Source organism: Haliotis cracherodii, unplaced genomic scaffold, assembly GCF_022045235.1.
Source record: "Haliotis cracherodii isolate W230 unplaced genomic scaffold, xgHalCrac1.p SCAF_5, whole genome shotgun sequence".
NCBI lineage: Eukaryota > Metazoa > Mollusca > Gastropoda > Lepetellida > Haliotidae > Haliotis > Haliotis cracherodii.
The window spans coordinates 34105175-34125883 of record NW_027266308.1 but is presented as its reverse complement, the minus strand read 5'-3'; the positions used below and the strand labels follow the sequence as shown (position 1 = coordinate 34125883).

Here is a 20709-nt window from a genome sequence, read left to right as displayed (position 1 = left end):
GGCTACTTAATTAAGATCAAGCAATTTCTACATACCCTGACATTGCTGACTTAATGTGGTCTGCCAACTCCATGGTTTGGTTTGGACCATCACTAAGTCCCATGTAGACAACATGGAAAGGTCCATCATTAGCAGGAGGTGGCTTGACAGACTCTCCAGTGACATACTCATGGAGCTTATCAGTGGTATCATCATCCAGCTCCGGGTCATCCAGCAGCAAGTCCACCATCATGGAGGAATCCTTGTCCAGTGTTGTACTGACTTCCCCAACCTGGGAACTCTCCACATCTAGGAACAAACAGTCAGATCAGAGTGAGTGAGTGAGTATGGTTTTACGCCGCTTTTAGCAATATTCCAGCAATATCATGGCAGGGGACACCAGGAATGGGCTTCACACAATGTACCCATGTCGGGATTCGAACTCGGGTCTTCGGCGTGACGAGCAAACGCTTTAACCACTAGGCTACCCGACCGCCCCTGTCAGATCAGAACTTTTTCTAACTACAAATAAACTAAGAACAGAGTGAGTGAGTGAGTTGGGTTTAACGCCACTTTTAACAGTATTCTTGTTTTATCTCGGCTTGTCAGCTTAATGTGGGAGGAAAGCCCAAAGTGATGCAGGTCTCAGACGTTTACCACTTCGGTGAAACCCATGAGCATGGGTATGGTGCTGACAAACCTAGTTTGAAACAATCGGGGCGAACCGGGATTCGAACCCACAATTTGGCATGTTCAAGGGACAGCACCTGTGTGCCCGAGTGAGTATGGTTTTATGCTGCTTTTAGCAATATTCCAGCAATATCAGAGCGGGGCACACCAGAAATGGGCTTCACGCATTGTACACATGTCGGGATTCAAACCCGGGTCTTTGGCATGACGAGCGAACACTGTAACAACTAGGCTCGAGGCCGCCACTAACAGAAGTCTTAGATCTCTTCATGAACATCAAAACACAAATATCACATTTCACAACTACATTCAGTAAAACTGCTATTGGTCAAAATATCAACAATAAAAACTTTGAAAAAGATTTTTGTTAGAAGTCTCTCAGTTTGGTACCTGTCATTTCTCCATTGCTATCATCAAATGTTGGGAGACTAACACTATGAGCAAGACTATCATCTGTTTCTGTCACTGTTGCAGACATCTCATCAGGTATTGCTGACAAGCCGGACATTGCTGGGTAAAGCCTTTCCCCTGTTAACACAACAATAATAAATCACATCACTTTCTTCATGTCATTAACCCTGTGTGCTATTATCATCCAAGAAGCAAGTGTTTTCATATCAAGGAGCAAGACAATGATCAAACACACTTTCAAGCACATACAGTATCGACCTAAGCTTCTTTCCAGAAAATAACACGTTATTGTATCAAACATGGAATCTCTTAAACAAATACTACCTATTCATTCTGACAATAAAAAATCAACTCTACAAATGAAATCATTTGGCGTGCACATGTATGCAAAGCTCATCAACAAAAAGACACTGTGAATATTTTGCACTGTATATTTTTTTTGATTTCAATGACATGACAGGCATAATCTCAAAACTTATTCCTTATATGGAAGCGTTACTACGTTTCATGAACAAAAGGGACATGGTTTACACAATGCAATTGCTTGTCCTTCTTTTTATTTGTAGTTATATCAGATGTATGAATTCAGGCAACTAACATCAAAAGACGATTTTGATTAATTCTGAATACAGCTGTACAATTGCAACATGAATGCAGCCCCATAATGTTTGTTTGCTTCTTAATGCCGCAATCAACAATATTCCCGTATACCTATATGACATATTAAACAATAACATTTAGCAAACCCTGACTAAGAAAATCCAAGTTATTGCTTACCATCTTGCACATCCTGCAGTAGACAAGTGATAGCATGGCTGGCCCATGGTCCACCCCAAGTGATACTGCCATGGTTGAATTCTTGGTTGGCAACAAGCAGAATTAATTTTTCCAGTTGTTCCTGTGTCATGGATTCCGTCAGGCTGATAGCAGGGCGTGTACTGTTACAAATTCTAGCAAACACCTGTAATGTAAGACCATTGTCTCACCTTACTATCCATGACATATATACATTTAATAAATAGTAAATAGCACAGAACATCAATTATTTCGATAAGCATCTTTCATAACAAAAACAGAACCACAAATAATTGCCTCCTAATGATTATGCCTATATCCCTCCCTTAACCTTTGAAAACAGAATAAGACATAGAGCTAAATACTTTGACTGACTGAAAGTTGTCCACTGCAGACACCTACATGTAAATATGGGAGAATTTTATCTTAACTGTCAGTGAGAAAAATATAAGCAGCTGTCATCATCAACAGGCATAAAAAAGTATCACAAATTGTAAGATCAGATCTCCCCAGCTAAGCCTGGAACATCCATAAAATAAGAAACAAAAATGTGCCTGCTCTAACAAATGGCTGTATGAAAATGTTTATTGCTGTCTTAACATCCATATTAACTATCACACCTCGCACCAAAGTTCTATTTATTTTTGACATAGTAATGCCAACATTGGAAGCCATACCAACCTTGCAAGCCACCAAGAACAAGTCGACATGGCATGTGAAGTCCATGCTCAGTAGCAGAGCCATAAGACCTCTAACCACTGCTAGACAACGATCCCGGGGCAACACAAGTGTAGTATCAGCCTCATCTTCCCCTCCATTGGGAGCAGCACCTCCCTCTTCTCGCCATCCAGGCAGCTTCTGCAACATAGCGGCATCGGCCCGTCGGATGTGAACAATGTCTTTTAAGTGCTGCAGGAAGAACATAAATGCTGAAAATTAGTGGTAAATTTCGAATTTGTACCACAAATTATTACCATGGTCTTTTCAGTTAAAAACAGTTTCAAAGGCTTTGTAGCTCACCTGGCATGAATATGTAAATATTCAGGTACATACATAAATATTGAATTTGTAATCATGAAATCTAAGGCCCAGTTTGATTAAGTTCTGGCCATACACATGACAGGATGAAAACAATGGTGAAACTGTTGTATGCTTTGAAAAACCTTATTCATGTTATTGTCAGGAACAGCTAAAGCAGGTTAAGGCTCAATCCAAAATGCAGTTCTGAGAAAAAGTAGAAAATAGTAGTTTTGCAACATTGTCCAAGGAACAACGTTAACAAACCTGAAACTGCTCATGCAGTCTGTGCCAAAAACTTTAAAGTCTACTTCACCAAAGATGGCTCCCAGCATAATTTTCAGTAGAATTAAGTGTTATCATATATGGACTATTTTGAGCTGAGCTTACTGGAGCGATTTTTCTAGATTAAGCCTTGGACTAGAGGTTCAAGTCACAGACTGCTCATGGTCAATATCCTTCATATCTAGTTCTTGTGATTGAAATGCATCTAACAATATACAATGACTGAAATACAACTGAAAATAAATTATGAAGTAAGTTATCTAAATCAGAAAGATATTTAAACTTATGTTTATCAAAGTAATTTCAATTAAATAAATCTAAGCTTCCCATCCCACTGACCTGCATTGTCCTCCAATCTAAATCTGCACAGGCATCCATAAAAATGCCAGTAATGTCACTTCCCTTTAACTTTGATTTTTTCAGCCTCATTGGCCCAGTGATTTCTGAGATAATGTTCACAGAGTAAAAGTGGAACACCAACTGGCAATTATACTGATACACCTATGTTTCCCAATATCATCAAAGGTGACCTTGACCTTTGATAGACATGGCATCAACACTAGATGTGGTAGGATTGGTATATATACATGCAAAGAAAGTTAACTGACTGTAGAGGTAACCATACCTTAGAAACTGACTGATATAACCATGGTTAACACTCAAATCCTGACTTTTGATTGATCTAAAAAAAACTAAAAAAACTTTCCAAAACAAACAAAACGTAAGTATTCTGTGTACCAAGTTTACTGATAAATAGCAGTCATAAGAAATATCGCTAGGTTTTTTTTCATAGGACTTCTAAATTGGCAGATTAGGAGAATTTGCAAATCACTTAAAAACTTTGAGACAACATTGAAATTGAACATGTCCTTGAGGCAGACAGTCTCAAATTCCCATTCTCAAAAGGGAGCTCTCACTCATAGTATCATGATGAATGTTGCATCAACGATCTTTCGCTGTTTACAGAACATTATATCATATTTATATAGTTATCCTTTTGCCAATACAGACAACTTCCACATAGATAAGAATAAGTTTGTGCTTGCCAAAGAGAAAAGGGTTTTCTTTTTCCAACAGTTCATGATAATGAGCGACTGACCTTGGAAGCATACTGTGACAACTCCTTCTTAAACTGCTGCTCCTGCTGCTTCATGAGGGCCTGAGCCTCCTTCCCCACCACACCCTGACCTCCACTCTTTTCAAGCTGGCTCTCAACAAACTTCTTCTTGGCCAACTCCAGATCATGAAGCCTTTGTTTGTGGTGTAGAATGCGTTTTTGAAGTGACCTCCTGTACAGTTTGCCTGAACGAGATTTGCTTCGAGAAGGATTGTTGGCCACATGACCCTGGATGAAACCCCATCGGTTTGCTTGACATGTTCCTGAAATGAATATCAAATTGAATGAAACAGTGAATATTGAACACTTTCTAAAAAGTTAAAAAACTCAATACAAACACATAACCTTCTTACCAAGGCAAGACTTTTTACAGGTTTGACTGGCCTGAGCCAAAATCTACACATGAAAGTAGGGTGTAGGGTGTATATTTATTTGACAAATCCCGCCATCTATATTTTATTAGAAAATATAACTACAAAACTTAAAATTGCAATTAAATTCACCATAATTTTGGTGAGTGGATAACTGATTGAATGCATTGTATGTTGTTTCCAGCCAAAAAACAAACTTCTTGTAAAAAGAGTAAAGATCCTGCAAACCCTTCCATTGGGTCTCATCCTAGCTTCACAGTGAAGAGGACTTATGGACTTTGCAAGAATTATATAAATTACACTATTCACTCAAGTGAGGACTGATATCATGATTAACATTTCTGATGAAACATCTGTGATGTGTTCTTCAAGTTTTTGAAGGGTCAATTGGAATCGCACGGTTTAACAAATAATACATTGATGTTTGAACACACAGCAGATTATTCGTTTGAAACAGACCCTCTATTGCATGTTATTCTGTTAAATACATACAGGCACAACAATGATCTTAGTTGGTCCAGACTCTTGAAATTTTTATTTTAGCTTACAATGATCTCAGCACTGGGATAAAACTTATGGGTGACAAGTACTTGGATTTTCAGATGTGGGAGGGCATGAACCATCAGCTGTGTGTGGCTGAATGGAAGGATTACAAAGTTGAATAAAATTATAGCCTTGAATGTGAGCCCCATGTCACCCAGCATATCAAGATGACAAGTTCTGACAAGAGAGAAACTCACCTGCATCTTTTCTCAGATTTACTTTTTCTGCTTCTTCTACTCCCGGTGTAAGACCAAAAGAGTTGTCGAAGTTTCGACATAAGAAAAGAAGAATCCAACTGACCAGTGATAAGTCCAAACAACCTGGAAAGAAAAATGCAACAATGAACACAGATCAGAAATAGTATGTTTGACATATTAATGACAAATATTTATTTGATGTCCTCATCAAATACCACAGTAAAGAGGCACACTGCATAGAAGTAACCCATGTGACACACTCCCAAACATTATAGACTATTAACAAAACTGATTATGCTGATGTTAAAAGTGAAAGTGCTACGAACATACCTATTGTGTTTCTGTGTGAGGCAGTATCAGGTGCACTTGTGAGTGGGGACAGCACCTTGGCCAACATCGTTAGTAGAGATTCCATAATGCTGACTGAGCTGGGACCACTCAAGGACTTCTGACCAAGGGCACTCAGCAACACAAATACTCTACAAAATAGAAACACATCTTCACAGCACATGTGATGGATACACGGAATATCATTCAGATAGTGTACACTCATATGAACACAATGTTGTCAAAAGCAACCCTTCTAACAGTACTACCAAATTCTTGACATGAAAATGAAATGCTTGAAATTCTGTCTCCAATGCTGACTGAAACTACAAGTCCTGCTCATCAGTGAACTAAAAAAACCCATGAACATTATGAACATAAGATAAGCACTTTAGCATCTTAGGTTACACTGGAAAATATGTTAAAATCATCATTAAACAGAGACTGTTACAATAACTTAAAAGATAACAGACCACACAGCTATACTGTTACCTAAAAGAAACACTGGTTAATGTCCATACTTTTTAAAATAATTTTATCATAACCAGCAAAAAGTGCTTTCACAATGTTCAAAGGTTATTTGGGCATGACATGTTGAATGAAAGAAAAAGGTCAACATACCTGTCTTGAGGAAATATTTGAGTATATTCCGAATGGAAGAATTCCTGAAGCATATTTCCCAAGAAAGTTCCCCACCACGTCTGACTGCCACAGATCCTAGACAGTAGTAAACCTGTGCTGACTTGGATACGCCTGCTTCCCAACAGACATAGGTTCTTGAAGAGAGTCTCACTTGTCTGTGGTGTAAGTGCCATGTACAGAGACAGGGGTGGCTGTGGAATTGTAGGAGTGCAAGTACTCATACTAAGTAGGGTATCAAGCAGGTTCTCCAACATCACCCTCAGCTTGTCTGTTGATGTTTGCCGAAGCAAAGTATTCATATTAATATTTTCTTCATATTCTCTGCCTTTGATACCAAGTGCTCTTTTCAGACGGACAATTGCTCTTTGAGCTAAGTTCAGCTGCAACTGAAGCTGTAGGCAGTCATTATATGTCTGAATGATACTATTGTCTTCATCATTTTTCTTGGTTTTCTTCAAATAGTACTCAACGTGTGATGCGGGGAATTGCATACTATCCACTGCACTGAGAAGTGACTCCAGGCGAGTTCGAGTAAGACTGTATCTGCACTGAAGATCCTCTTGAAGTGACATGAAGAGTCCAAGTTGTGACAACAACTGGGACTGGCCCTGAACTTCCAGTTGAGCTGCTGAGTGACTGCAGGAGGGGGCACTCTGGTCCTCCACATATTCCTTCCATTCCCATGGTAGGATGTAACAATGACCATAGAAAGCACCTATAGGGATCCGTGACCGCGTTGTTCCAGCACCATATCTTCCTACAGTTGTAATCTGGAAACAAACAACAGTGTCATTATCATAAAACTTAATTTGTGTGAGGGAGGGAGTGGAGTGGAGTGGAGTGGAGTGGAGTGGAGTGGAGCGGAGCGGAGTGGAGCGGAGAGTAGAGGAGTGGAGGGGAGGGGAGGGGAGGGGAGGGGAGGGGAGCGGAGCGGAGTGAGGTTTTACGCCCCTTTTAGCAATATTCCTGCAATATCACGGTGGGGGGACACCAGAAATGGGCTTCATACATTGTACCCATGTCGGGAATCGAACCCGGGTCTTAACCACTAGTCTACCCGACCACCCCGGAGTGGAGTGGAGTGGAGTGGAGTGGAGTGGAGTGGAGTGGAGTGGAGTGGAGTGGAGCGGATGTGACAAGTGTTTTTTTAAATATTGGTGGGGGGATGGGAGGGGACACCCTTAAAACATAAGTTAATTTGCACTTGAAAATCAACCAAAGTATATTGTTTGTTTGTTGTTTAACTTTTACAGATATCTTGACATCATAAACTCTTGTATAATAACCTGGTACAAAATGCTGCTTACCTTTAGGTAGCGACAAATGGGTGGAGGCATGATATTGTTCATGACAAGAGTTCTTAATCCAATGTCTGAGGCCACAACTAGTCTCTGTCCATCAACCTCTTCTCCTTGGATCCACACATCAATAGAAAGTGAAGCAAGGTCAACACAGGCTGGTATTATCACATCAGTCAGAAGAATTGGCTTTCCAAAGTCAAGAGTCACAAAACGCCTTGCACCTGAAGATCAAAACAAAATACAATGACAAGGAGAAAATTGTAGCAGAAAGGAAATAAATTGATATTATAGATCAACTCTTATGTCCATTTTAGAATAAATGTCAATTGGGATTCAGTTATATTAGTAGAAGGATGAAGACTAATGGATTGATGCTGGGTGATAATTTGTCAGTAGATATGTTTACCTGAGTGCATCCTTTCAATGACAAGGACCTGGGGTGGAGGTGGCTGCAACAGAGCCTGGTTTTGGGGGAAAGCAAATGAAGCTTTCTGTGTTTGCTGCTGGATCTGGGATGTGGATGGTTGACCCGCACCACCTGCTAGTGAAAGTGGTATTGTTTGTGGGGCAACTGTTTGCTGCTGTTGCTTGCTGATATCACTCTCACCACTCATCAGCTAGAACACAACAATATTCAGTCAAAAGTCAAGTAGAGCAAAATGATATATGGTAGAAAGTACATTTATCTGTAAGCACTATCATAAGTTTTCAGGGTAAGACAATTACTGTTGACAAATATGAAAATAATACTCTCATGTTAAACTGGGTATGAACTCAACAGCATGTAATAAGCATGGTATACTATGTCAGCCAGGGCCCCTTTTTGGTGTCATTTTGTCATTTTGTCATCAAGAGATCATTATAGATCTTCAGATTTAATCCAATCATGTCTGAAATTGGTCAAACTTATCTCCAAAGAAATAGATGAAATCAACAAGTGCATTGGTTGCATTGTTTTCAACAATTTCAGAAATAACAATGATCTTCCTCAAGTGCCTCTAAAAGGTTCTAACATACAGTCAAACCTTGTTATCTCAAACCTAGCTGTGTTGTAACTTTGAGATATACTGACTTTCAAGATAACAAGGCATGGACATCCAGGTAGATCAAGTAACAGTATTATAGATCCATAGCAACATGATTGCATACATGAGAAATGAAGGACACAACATGTGAATGCAATGACAAACTGATGTGTATTTCACAGACAATGATCAATAACAATATATACAGTGAACATGTGCCATATGTAGGATTGTAAACTGTCAACTTTCCTTTGTGTGTCAAGTAAATAAATTAGATCCAGTAAGACCTCCTAATTGCTCACCACAATGTGATTTGCACTTCTCAAAACTGTTGATGTGGCAATTGCCAACTTCAAGATAAAAAGTATAAAATTCAATAGTGAAGTCAAAGTAGGGACGTAGTCCAAAATTCGCGATCGTATTCTGTATTTTTATCTCGAATTCGAGATAAGCATGCAAATTTACATGTAATTATATAGTGAGGGGTAGCAACCAGAGAATAGGTTCAAGAAATCGGTACATTCAAGATAATGGGGAAAGAGATAATTGGGTTCAACTGTATCTCTAATTTCATTATTTTATGGTACAGAAATAAACCCACTCAGTAAATATTTCCTTTAAATTATTCATGTTGATACATTACCTTGGAAACTGATGGTGGTGCCACAACCTGTACATGCCAAGTTTCATTTGGTGGTGTAACAGATGGAGTCATCAAGTTGGGTGTAGTTTTTGGTGTTGGTGGAAAGAGCTCTGGAGCTTTGGTTACTTTCTTTCCTGGGGTGTGGATAGCATCTGTGATGGCTTGTTCCAGCTGCTTGTAACTTGGATGCAACTGTTTGGCATATATCTGGGCGAGTTTCTTAAGGGAGTCTGCCATTGCCATGCCAGTCATGCCAGAGCCGCCACTGATGATAGGTGGAGGGTTCTCACCAAAGTTTATTGTGCCAGACATTCCTAGGGGTGCAGTGGATGGGAGTGACGTATTACCATTGGCATCCATTCTTTCCACTCTGGTGCCATCACTGGTAGCATGGCAAGTAAAATGAAGTGGCTCAGCCTCTAACAGTCCTAGGACATGATTACGGGCATAATCCACGGGAGACTTTCCCGACTTGTCTTGTGAAGAATTTAAACACAACATTTCATAAAGATCAGGCTCATCCTGTTGCCGAGTAGCCTCAAGGGCTGACTGTACTGTAGGTGTTGTTGACATAGACTGTGCACTGATATTGTTAGCCTTGGCAATTTGAAATGCACTAGGTTTGACAGTGTTCTTCAGGCTCTGAGGGTTCTCAAGGTCAAATAGATCTGGTTCCAAGGGATGACCATACAATCCATATCTGTTAATAAAACACAACATCATAATATACCAAAATCTTCACAAAGTTTACACTAGATTAGAATGATAACATAGATGAAAAAGAAGCACCCCTTTGCAGATGTCACAAAGGATTGTCTTCAATGCCTGTTGCTTTTGCAATTGTTTCTTGTAGATGGGAATGATGTTATTGTGATGCATTTGAAGGTGTTTTTCATAGTTCTTATTCACATAAAGCATTATGAAGGGTGTTAAAAATAAATACTTTTAACATTACATTTTAATTATCATCCATGATTGATCATCTGCTGCTTTTACAAACATTTGACCTTGAAATAATGCAAACACCATTATTTTATTTTAAACCTGTTATCAAGGTTTTAAAACAAGATATATGTTGTTAGATCAAAGAAGACCTCTTGTCATCCAACATAATTACCGTGTACAGTATTTTGGTTATATCATGGCATATCAGCATGTAGAATGAAAGCCTGAAGTGATAAAGGTCCAAGACATTCACCACTTTTGAATGAAAGCCACACACACAGGTTATGTGCTGACAAGCCATGAATCATGATCAAGACAAGTCTGGGTTTCAAACCCACAATACTGGGATTCTGGACAGCTCCCAGTAAATGGCAGTGCTTCAGATTACTGAGTCACCTGTGTCCTGCATGATCATAGAAGAACCACAAACTGAAAAGTGACTGACAAACTATATGTCAGACAACTTGAACTAACATGAGAGACATTTGAGTTAAGATAACTAAAGAAATTTTGAAATTCTTAATGTCAACTGGCATCATTATTCCACTTGGTTATGAAATGTGTGAAAGGTGGTTTCTGATTAATTATCTGAAAATGAAACATGACAAAATGCATTTTACTGTAGAATATTGAATAAGCAAAGTAGCAACTATACAGATTTCTCTTACCTTGCTTTCAGCAGAGCATGTAATGGAACTGCTCTCTCTTGATAATGCTTAGCAATTGCACACAAGAGTTCTGTACATGTCTTGGCAACAGTGTTGATATCCATACATTTGACATGGTTTAACACAGTAAAGAACCACTTCATGGCCCCAGCAGATGTGGCACATGGGAGTAAGGGCAGACAGCTGATCATTGCTTGCAGCATGAGGTAACTGAAGGCTGGGGCCAGGTCTGGATCTGATGATACTTTAGCATACCTGACAATCAGTTGCAAACTGTTAGGATTCACCATACAAAACATTTTCATCAAGTTACTACTCTAAGGCTAATGTCAGACAATAACATTTTACAAGATGAAGCAATTTAGAAAGAAAATACTTCCCTGAAAAAAATCACTGAATAGAAAATTCCTGCAAACTTCGAAAAAATAAAATACTTGATGTTTTTTTATGAGTAAAAATATCATTTATACTTATCCTGAATATATCATATTACATTATGTTTACTGACTATTGTGATCTTTTGTACTAAATGAGTTGAAATAAAATTTGTACTCACTCAAGTAGTAGCGCCAGTAAACGTGAACACTTGTGAGCTGTTGTTCTTGTTCCATCTATCAGACATGCCTTCACAATGTCCCTCAGATGTTGTTGCACAACAACAACCAGACAGCGACTGTGCTTCCTGCAACATATAGATGTTAAATACAGAAATGGTTCACAATAGTTGAGAATAATTCAGCCAACTTCTTTCTAGCTTTCTTCCAGGTGTCGACCAGAATGACAAACACACCACGGAGAGAGAGGCACGCTGCAAACATCTAGCTTCGACTGAACACAGCGAATCCTTGCAAATTATCATATGATGACTAGCACAAATAGGAAAAAAGTGAAGTCTCCCGCCTTGTGGATGTGCAAGAACTTTGGGCAGTATGACACTATTGCCTGTACGTGTGTTCATGGATAATTCAGTTTACAGTGAGACTTTACAGTATAAGGACAGCCAACATACAGGGTTAATGGCAATGATGTAAATGAGATAGGATATTGGCAGGTACTATCCCTGTAATGTGGGCAGACTGGGACACACCCCAATGCTTTAAAATGTGTACAAACACACCAGGGAACTTGTTTTAACCCCAGAGTCAGATTTTTCATTTGGGTGACGATTTACCCTATCATTTAGTGGTTTTTTTGCGATTTCTGTTTTACAAATTCAGTTTACTTGCCCATACAGCACTCGTTTCAGTTCAATGGGCTGGGTTTTTTTTATAATGATTGTTAGAAATTGCCTTCATCCACGCAGCCACAATTGTTATTTAAAACAGTAAAAACAAATACAAATTGCATTTTATAGCTCAGTGAACATTCTTTGAATGACAGTATTAAGAAGACATATATTTTGTTTATGTGGGAGCACCTGCTTATGAGAAAACATTAATGAAAATACATCTATCAAAACTACTACAAGTGTACTACAGCATACCTCTTGATAGGATCATTCATCTGAATTGCAGTGACCCACGTCAGCACATCCAGTGCTATGTTCTGAGCATGTTCAGCACCAATTCCACCAAGTTCGTTTTCACTCGGAAGAGCAACTAATTTCAACAGTCTTTCGTGAAAGCTCTGAATTTCAATCATTGCATTTCTTTGGGGTCTCTCTCGTGGAATGTTTGTTCTTTTCATTTTTCGTACAGTCAATGAAATTTCTTGAATCCAATCACAGCCTTTCACGTCAGTGAGTTTTTGTTTATTTGGTGCTGTAGCTGCTAGTCTCTCTGCAACACTGGCTCCAGGCATGTAGGGCACATTCTCAAACAGAGACTTAATTGTCTTCTGCTTTGAGGAGTTAGAAGAGGACGCGACAGGAGTTGACATCTTCTTTTTAGTTTCCTGGGACAGACGAAGGAATTGGTTAAAAAAGTACAACATTTAAATCAATGCTTCAAAGATACATATTGCATAGGTATTTTCTCACAGGCTCTAGTACTCATTCGTAGTAAAAAGCACAGTTTATCTACTGTCAATGTAAAGTGTCAATCAATAGCCATAATCTAACTGGAAGGGTCCAAATGTTCCAAGCACATAAACTATGTAACGTTTAACATCACATACACATAAATATTGGTAATCATTATTCGCAGGATAAACTGTAAGGTTTTGATGAACAAGTTCATCTTTTGCATTGCATTTTATCATCACAATTACCACTTGTTTCTTTGTTGTTTAACGCCACACTCAGCTATACTCCAGCTAAATGACGGCAGGCTGTAAATAATGCAATCTGGACCCACAACCAAGTGATTGCCACTCTCTGGGCAGACGCTCTATCTACTTGAGCTTGGAGGCAGTCTCAGAAGTGCTACTTTTATTACAGCCGTATCTATGGTCACTGATCAGGTTAACTGAATGAAGATATTTCCCATTCCAATCATTTAGATATATATAATTTACTGAAATTACCTTTGCAAGATTTGAATCCTCTGGTTTGTTTGGGAAACCTTTAATATGCAAGAGAAGTGAGCGTGGTTTGGAGTTAAGCAGCTGGGGGCTAGTAAGAGACACTAGTCCACTATTTCCTGACAGATCTAAGCACGCAGAGATCTGAATCGGTCCACAAAGAATCTCTGCATTGTGACTTTCCAGAAATACTGGATCCAGCACATTGTTGGCGTGCTCCTGCTGCGTCCCCCCGCTGGCAAGGTTACCAAAGTCCACTTTTTCATCCACTTCAACCTGCACTGACCGCGAACCATGAGACTGTTTACGAATGTTTCCTATGTTCTGCTTGAGGAGGGTCACTTCAATGTTTGGTTGAGTAGTGCACATAGGGTGTACAGTGAACTTGAGGTCTACATGGCCAACACAACAAGGACGAGGAAGTACTATCTCCAGAAGATGTTCATCCCATGTGTTGCTAGCACTGAAAATATAATGGTTAACAAATAAATTTCCCATGAAAACACAAATTTGCTGGTTTGTTACATACATAGTTGACTCTCAGTAGTATGTCAAATCCTTTGTGAGAATAACCTACCTATACAACTATTTTCAACCCCTAAGAAATGTTTCACATTATTGTCCTGAAACCAAAAGAACTTTAAGAATCCTGCTATGGTAACAAACATCACATTTGTCAGATCAGTCTCTGGAAATGTAAAACATGTAATTTTCACAACGCTATTAACACAAATGGCCAGTTGTTCAGCATTGTTCAGTGACAAAGATGATAAGTTAAAAAAAATATATATAAAAAGAGACCTCAAACTTCCTACACACAGATAGAGTTCACCTCATTTTGGGGCATCTGACTAAAGTATATTCTGATAGAAGAGAGAATAAACTTACAATAGGTTGTATCAAGATAAGGAACAATTAAGCTTACATTCTCACACATGACTACAACATTTTTTAATATTAAATTGAACACAGGGCATTAGGCCATACCACTGAATAAAATCTTGTGTCTTAATTATCAAAGTTTCAGTTTTTATAGCTTTGTGGAATCTGGGAAGAAGATTCTAAAATATTTTCACATAATTTGAATTGTGGGGGCAGTATTCTTTCTTTTTTACTGAGGATCTGCTGACAAAAAACTTTCCTCAAATGTTTTTATCATCATGATCATGTGATTCTGAAGTATAATTTCTTGGATACAGAGCCTGCCTGTTGATTACATAACTAGTAGCAAGTGTCCTACCTGTCAGGGGCTAGCTTCCATGTGCGAGTATGCTGTGTTGTCTCCCCTTGTTGTTGTAAGTGCTGGGGATGACGTCGTTGCTGTTGCTCTTGCTGTATCTCACTCCAGCATGGAGGTACAGTTGCTGTGTAGCGAGGGAATAGATTCTCAAACTGAGTGAGACTGTGAAGTCCTGACAGTGTCTCAGCTGCCAGAGGTTTCTTTGCTAATAGTTCCATTCCTAAAATATAAAAGAAGATATAAAGAAATGACACACTCCACATGGGCAAGCTGTAGCAAAGAATGTACACAGGTACACAGAATGTTCACACCAAATCCCAATGAACATAACCATACACCTTTACATTTAACAAAATTTGAGAGGCAATCTGTAACCCAGGATGAAACGCGAGTCCATCACTTGATCCACAGTAAAAACTTCAGAGTAAAAACCTTTGACCTGATCCTCACCAAAACAGTACAAGCGGATGGTTTCAGTGGACAAAATCATGGCTTCAGTTTTCTGGTATAGAGGGAGAATAACCATGAATGAATATCTGTAACAAGGTGGGACTATAAAAGATTAGTTTAGCGAAACAATCAAAGAAAAATCTAGAGAAGAGCTTTGTTAAGGTGTGCTCCTGCCTCCGGAAATTCCTTTCTGAGAAAGTTTGAATGTTATTAGAAGTTTTGAGATTATTATTGGCAATTGAAGTCCAATAAACATGCACTACAAGAGCTCATAAGGATTTATACAGAATTTCAGTCACAAAAATTAAGGGTCACATCTGGGTGCCTAATTACTTCAGAAAAAAATTGCTTCTTACCACTACTGGACTTTCCTACTGGGTGGTCAACAACATCTTCAAATTTAGCTTTTTTACATGTTGAAGATTCAGTGTCCGGTGAATGTTTGGTGGCTAAATCTTCCATCTCTATTGCAGAATCCTGTAGCTCCGGACTCTGTTCGGATATCTGGTAGAAGTGGAGTTTCCCAGTGTCTGTACATACACACAGACGTTCAATCCCTGAAAACAAAAATATTTTACATCTCATCTTGTGGTGTTTTACTTCAATATTCATAAGCTATGCAACAAACAAAGATCTCTAATCTCATTCTTGATTCCAATTTGGATTCTCAAGTGAAGTCAATGTTTTATTCTTCTTCTGGCATGATCAATCTGAATCCCATTGTGTTTATAGAAATATCAGATTTCAGATTCCTAGAACTAGATTCTTAATGATATTTCACCAATTTCATTTTTCACCCATATATACCAACAAAAAGTTTTACAAAACCCACTTCATAATTGATCTTTAAACCTTAGGACACTGACATGCTGTCGATTACTCTTTGAGGTTGGTGGTGAAAAACAAAATTAAAGAAATCAAAGCTCAGTCTCCAAAGTTTACTCCAAGTCAGCTCCATCAGACCATATCCATGACAACCCAAACCACATCATCCAGTGGGACAGACTGAAAGCCCTCACCACCAACCTCAAAGACTTCAAAATCAGAAAACTACAAGAAGCCATCACAGCAAAAGACTCCAACAATCAATCAACCGTGATCAAGGCTATTACATATCCCATGTGTATTATCAACTCATAAAAGATCACAATCAGTCAGAATCCTTTTGTTTATACTACTGGCTTCCCCTGTTAAGATGTTTACCTTATATCAGCTTTTTGTGTACATAACAGGCTTCTCCACTCCAGTGTTGCTACCTCCTAATCTACTCATCTGTATAAACACTACCTCCTACCTGTATATACTTGTCAACCATACTCTGCACATCACCTGCTTGATAATGGTGTTGGAACCTACACCTAAATGTCACTTCTAATCGTAATAAAGAGGTTGTTCATCCATATATCTTATCTTTACTTAGTACTCCAATTTCTAAATGCCTCTCAAACAAAGAAGTTAAGTCTTATTTACCTGTACAGTAAGCAACAGAAATAAATTTTTCATCTTCCAAGGGATGCATTTCTGCAAGCAACTGCATGTCTGCCAGGTTAATAAGCCAGACACTACCACACATGAGTGTGAGAGCCACTTGGCCAGGTACACTGCATGGTTTAATATGACTTGTCATAACATTGTCCAGTGTTGAGTCCTGTTCACGTGTGCCACAATCTTCCTCCTCCACTTGGTCTTCCACTTCTTGGGGCAACATTAGTAAGCTACACACTGCATTTTCTTTCTTCTCAATGACATGGACAATAGATGGCGTTTCTTCTACCAGGGTATTGCTACCATCAGTTTTGAGTTTATACACAAGGAGCCCACCACCACCACTGTGTTCTGTACACCCATTAAAACTACCACCAGCAACCCCATTTGAAGTGTTGCTATTTGATTCTGATGTGTTTAAGTCCTTCTTGGGAGATACAACAACAACTACATACTGCTTGTCTATTGATGGTGTTATTGATGCGATTTCATACTCTTCTCTCTGGAACTGTTTTGGTAAGTCTAAACACTGGACAACTGTCCCAGCTCTCAAAGGCAACTGTGTTTTGACTTCTTTTTTCTCAAAGTCATCAGACATTTTCACTGTTTGCAACACTGGCATGTCAACTCCCAAAGAACTGCTACTGCTATCATTGTTGTTCTTGCTACTACTTTCTGGAATGCTATCTTTGAGTTGTGAGGTTTGCATTGGACTTGGAGTAAAACCTACAATCTGAACATCTGGATCCGCCCAAGGATCATTTTCCAAAAACATAGACCAATCCGGATGCATAGATGATAGTCCAAGAGGGGTGATAACACCATTCTCACCCCCAGTTGGCGGTTTTGCTATCGATTCAGAATCAAACTGTTGTCTTATATGACTAGTATTGATACTAGTTTGTACTGAAACCATCAGTAGGTATGGCAGAAGCTTTGTCTCTGGTAGAATAAAGTCATCTCCATCCTCAGAGTCAGAAATTATCCGCGGAGGAGAGTCACCACTAACCACTTGATTTACTTTATTCATCAACTGTACAGTTTCACTCTTTGCTTCACCAATTGATGACTGCAGCTGATTGTCTTCTATATGTGCACATCTTGTTTGTCGAAGTGATGCACCACAAAGTAGACTAGGTTGAGAAGTACTATATCCTTTAGCACTGTGGGTCTTATCTGAATTTCCTGAATGAAGATCTTTCCCACAACTGTCCTTCAGCTTCTTTAACAAACACAAGGCTGAAACAAAAACATCCTCTGATGGTCTGGTCCTCTCAGTGGAGACTGTAGGGTCATCTGTTGGCAAATAGAAAAACAACCTGTTCACTCATCTCAACACACTATCATGATACTGATTGTACTCAATTACTAAGTTGTACAATACATCAAAAAGGCTCTCTAGCTCATTGCAGTGCCTCGTACACACAAGCTTGTGTGCTACTGATAGTCAGAAGGGCTAGTGACTATTTAGACTGTAACTAGTATTTGAAGGGACAGTACATCGACGGTTGTGTGTTTTTAAATCAAAACAACAGAGCTCTGCCCAGCATGGCCGACAATACAAGCACTGCACAGAGTAAACTGGCTTCAGTCATGTTTTATATTTAAGGCAAATTGAAGAGAAAGCTCATGTGTTTTTCCAACAAATGAGTTTCAAAATAAGAACCCAGTGTTTATCAAAGCCTAGATTACAAAACAAATATGCCTCAGTCGTATGTAGTCAATCACTCTGCTACCCGAAGTTTATTGCGGCCAGCCATGTACCTCTATCACATCTTACAGTTCATTCATGTGTTTTTCATGTTTCATTTTGTACGAGTCTACACATTTAGATAAAATGTCCTAAAATGTTTAACTTTCATTGAGAAAATATCCCAAAACGTGAAAAACTATTTCCTCCATGTGCCATCATCGAAGCCCTTTGGAGAGACAGCGATCGTCACTTTCATATGTATATCTATATTGTCATATGCCTCACCATCACAACTGTAGTAGTATATCCATATAATTATGAAAAACAATATGAAAAGCACACAAAAAGGCTTGCATTAGGCTCCTCTGTTCTTATTTCAGAATAAGTGTGTTTGTTCACAAACAAGACAAAAGTCCATTCATGTGATCAGCCTACACACATTGTGTGGTCACGGGAGCAGAAACTTCTCTCATGGAATAAGAAGGTTATCAGCTATTGGTATTGTCTACTAACAATGCTTCAGAACAGTTGACATATTGTCCCTTTAAATGACTATATGTCACTACCCATAAAAACACCAAAATGTAATGCATCAGATACTTCAGGATATGTTCAGAATATCTGGTAGGGATTTATGGGTGATGTAAAAGCATTAACTTGACCTTGTGTATATGCTTGAACAGAATTGACAAGTATAAATTCAAATCATGCAGTGGTAACTCATGACAAGGGTATTATCCACAAGCATGTTACTAGTCGACAGGATAGCATAGGTGTTCCATAAATATAAAGAGAAGCTTGAATGTAATTTTAACCTTATCGTCACACTAAAGTTGACAGTTCCTTACACAAAGCTTTGTTACAACCTTTTGACCATAAGTCAAGGTTAAAATCTTGAGTCTGGTCTGACAAAACTTGAATCACAAATGTTGATTCTATGTATGTAGTCACAAAATTTCTTCCAATCTATTACTACAGCTATACATACAAATGTTCGTACAATACATACCTGCACTTTCATCATGCAGTGGTATTTCTTGTATTTCATCCTCAGAAGATGCCCCAAAACATTCCGAGTTGTGCTGTGTCCTCTCCTCCTCATCAGCTTGCCTTGATCTAAAACACCATCACACTATCACAAGGAAGCACACAAGTCGATGCAATCCTCACTTTCATAAAGGAAGTAGACAAGACAAGGTAAATTCCTATTACTCTTCTGGGTGTAGGATTAATCTGAATATCAAAGACAGACATTATTATTCAGTTGTACAGCTGTTTTAAGAAAGAAAAACTTCTCCAACCCTGCTAAACGAGCAAAGTGTCACATTCTACTAAATGTGAGCCATGTTGGTTTTTCTTCTATAGACATAACATAGTATTTGATAACAAGATAACAACTTACTGTTGTGACCTTGAGACATCAGTGTTTCTGTAGGTTTCTCCAATTTTATCGGTTTGAAATCCTGTTTTCAAAGCCACTTGAGTATCTGAAGGATCTAGGTTGAACTGACAATATTTCTGAAGAAAAGAGGAAAATGTTTGATTTTCACAAATGTCAGTCAGACATATTTGTTTCGAACATGAAAAAATTGCAAAACAGAAAACACACTGACCATAGTGTGATGACCATGACAAATATAATATAACAGACACTTGTACTTGTATAAAAACGCTCTTGTACTAGAAAGGATGTTACAGAATTTAAAGGAAAATGACTAGACATGATGATTTACCATTTCTCGTTCTGCTAGGCATTGTTTTAAATGCAGAGATTAAGATGACCATGTGTATTGTCTCCAAGATCAACCAGTGATTCAGTTAAGAATACCAAATAAAATAATTTCAAAGAATTTCGACGAAGAAATTGTATCTGAAACTATTTGATTTTACCAGGAATATAATATTCAAATATCATGTTGTTTTAGTTGCAGCTTTTACAAAATATATTTAAAAAACAAAAATCTTAAGCATAGCACTGTTATATTGCTGGACATTGTTTGGAACAGTTTGGAGAGTCCCCGTAAGAGTCTTTCCGCGGTCTTGCTATTTCGATCATGAAAATTATATTGACTCTTAAAGAGACCAATTATAGCCTTTAAAATATATGCATCCATTGACTGTCAACTAAGGTTTATTTCAAGGCATCGTAAATAGTTTTGATGGTAAGTTGCTGCAATCTGCCTATCGGTTCATGATGTAAACAATATTGAATAAAATTCGGAATAAAACTAATAAAAACATATAAACAATAATCATTTTTTATAACCAGAGATAAAACCAACTCTACATCACGCATAGAATGCTTACTTGAAGAACTCGACTTATGTTCCAGACACATATATTTCCATGTTTTGTTGAGGTTGCAAAGAAGTCTTCATCTGATGTTGTTCCAACACAATGAATCTGCAAAATACACAAACCAAAG

At 38.4% G+C, this 20709-nt stretch overlaps 1 protein-coding gene across 3 annotated transcripts in view; it reads right to left on the bottom strand.

Annotated features, from left to right (window-relative positions):
- Positions 1-20709, bottom strand: part of LOC139442388 (dual E2 ubiquitin-conjugating enzyme/E3 ubiquitin-protein ligase BIRC6-like) — a 77952-nt gene that overhangs the window by 33549 nt on the left and 23694 nt on the right. For 2 of the 3 annotated variants that reach the window (XM_071223191.1, XM_071223192.1), the window contains exons 8-28: positions 20592-20687; positions 19687-19802; positions 19294-19400; positions 16577-17887; positions 15463-15663; positions 14657-14876; positions 13420-13879; positions 12440-12849; positions 11513-11638; positions 10957-11211; positions 9344-10043; positions 8082-8292; positions 7682-7896; positions 6354-7144; positions 5736-5884; positions 5406-5528; positions 4277-4557; positions 2557-2784; positions 1858-2041; positions 1060-1197; positions 36-288 (exon numbers count right to left, since the gene is read on the bottom strand). In XM_071223191.1, coding sequence (XP_071079292.1) covers positions 36-288; positions 1060-1197; positions 1858-2041; positions 2557-2784; positions 4277-4557; positions 5406-5528; positions 5736-5884; positions 6354-7144; positions 7682-7896; positions 8082-8292; positions 9344-10043; positions 10957-11211; positions 11513-11638; positions 12440-12849; positions 13420-13879; positions 14657-14876; positions 15463-15663; positions 16577-17887; positions 19294-19400; positions 19687-19802; positions 20592-20687 — 6575 coding nt within the window. The remainder of the gene's footprint in view (positions 1-35; positions 289-1059; positions 1198-1857; positions 2042-2556; positions 2785-4276; positions 4558-5405; positions 5529-5735; positions 5885-6353; positions 7145-7681; positions 7897-8081; positions 8293-9343; positions 10044-10956; positions 11212-11512; positions 11639-12439; positions 12850-13419; positions 13880-14656; positions 14877-15462; positions 15664-16576; positions 17888-19293; positions 19401-19686; positions 19803-20591; positions 20688-20709) is intronic. The other variant, XM_071223193.1, reaches the window with a different exon arrangement.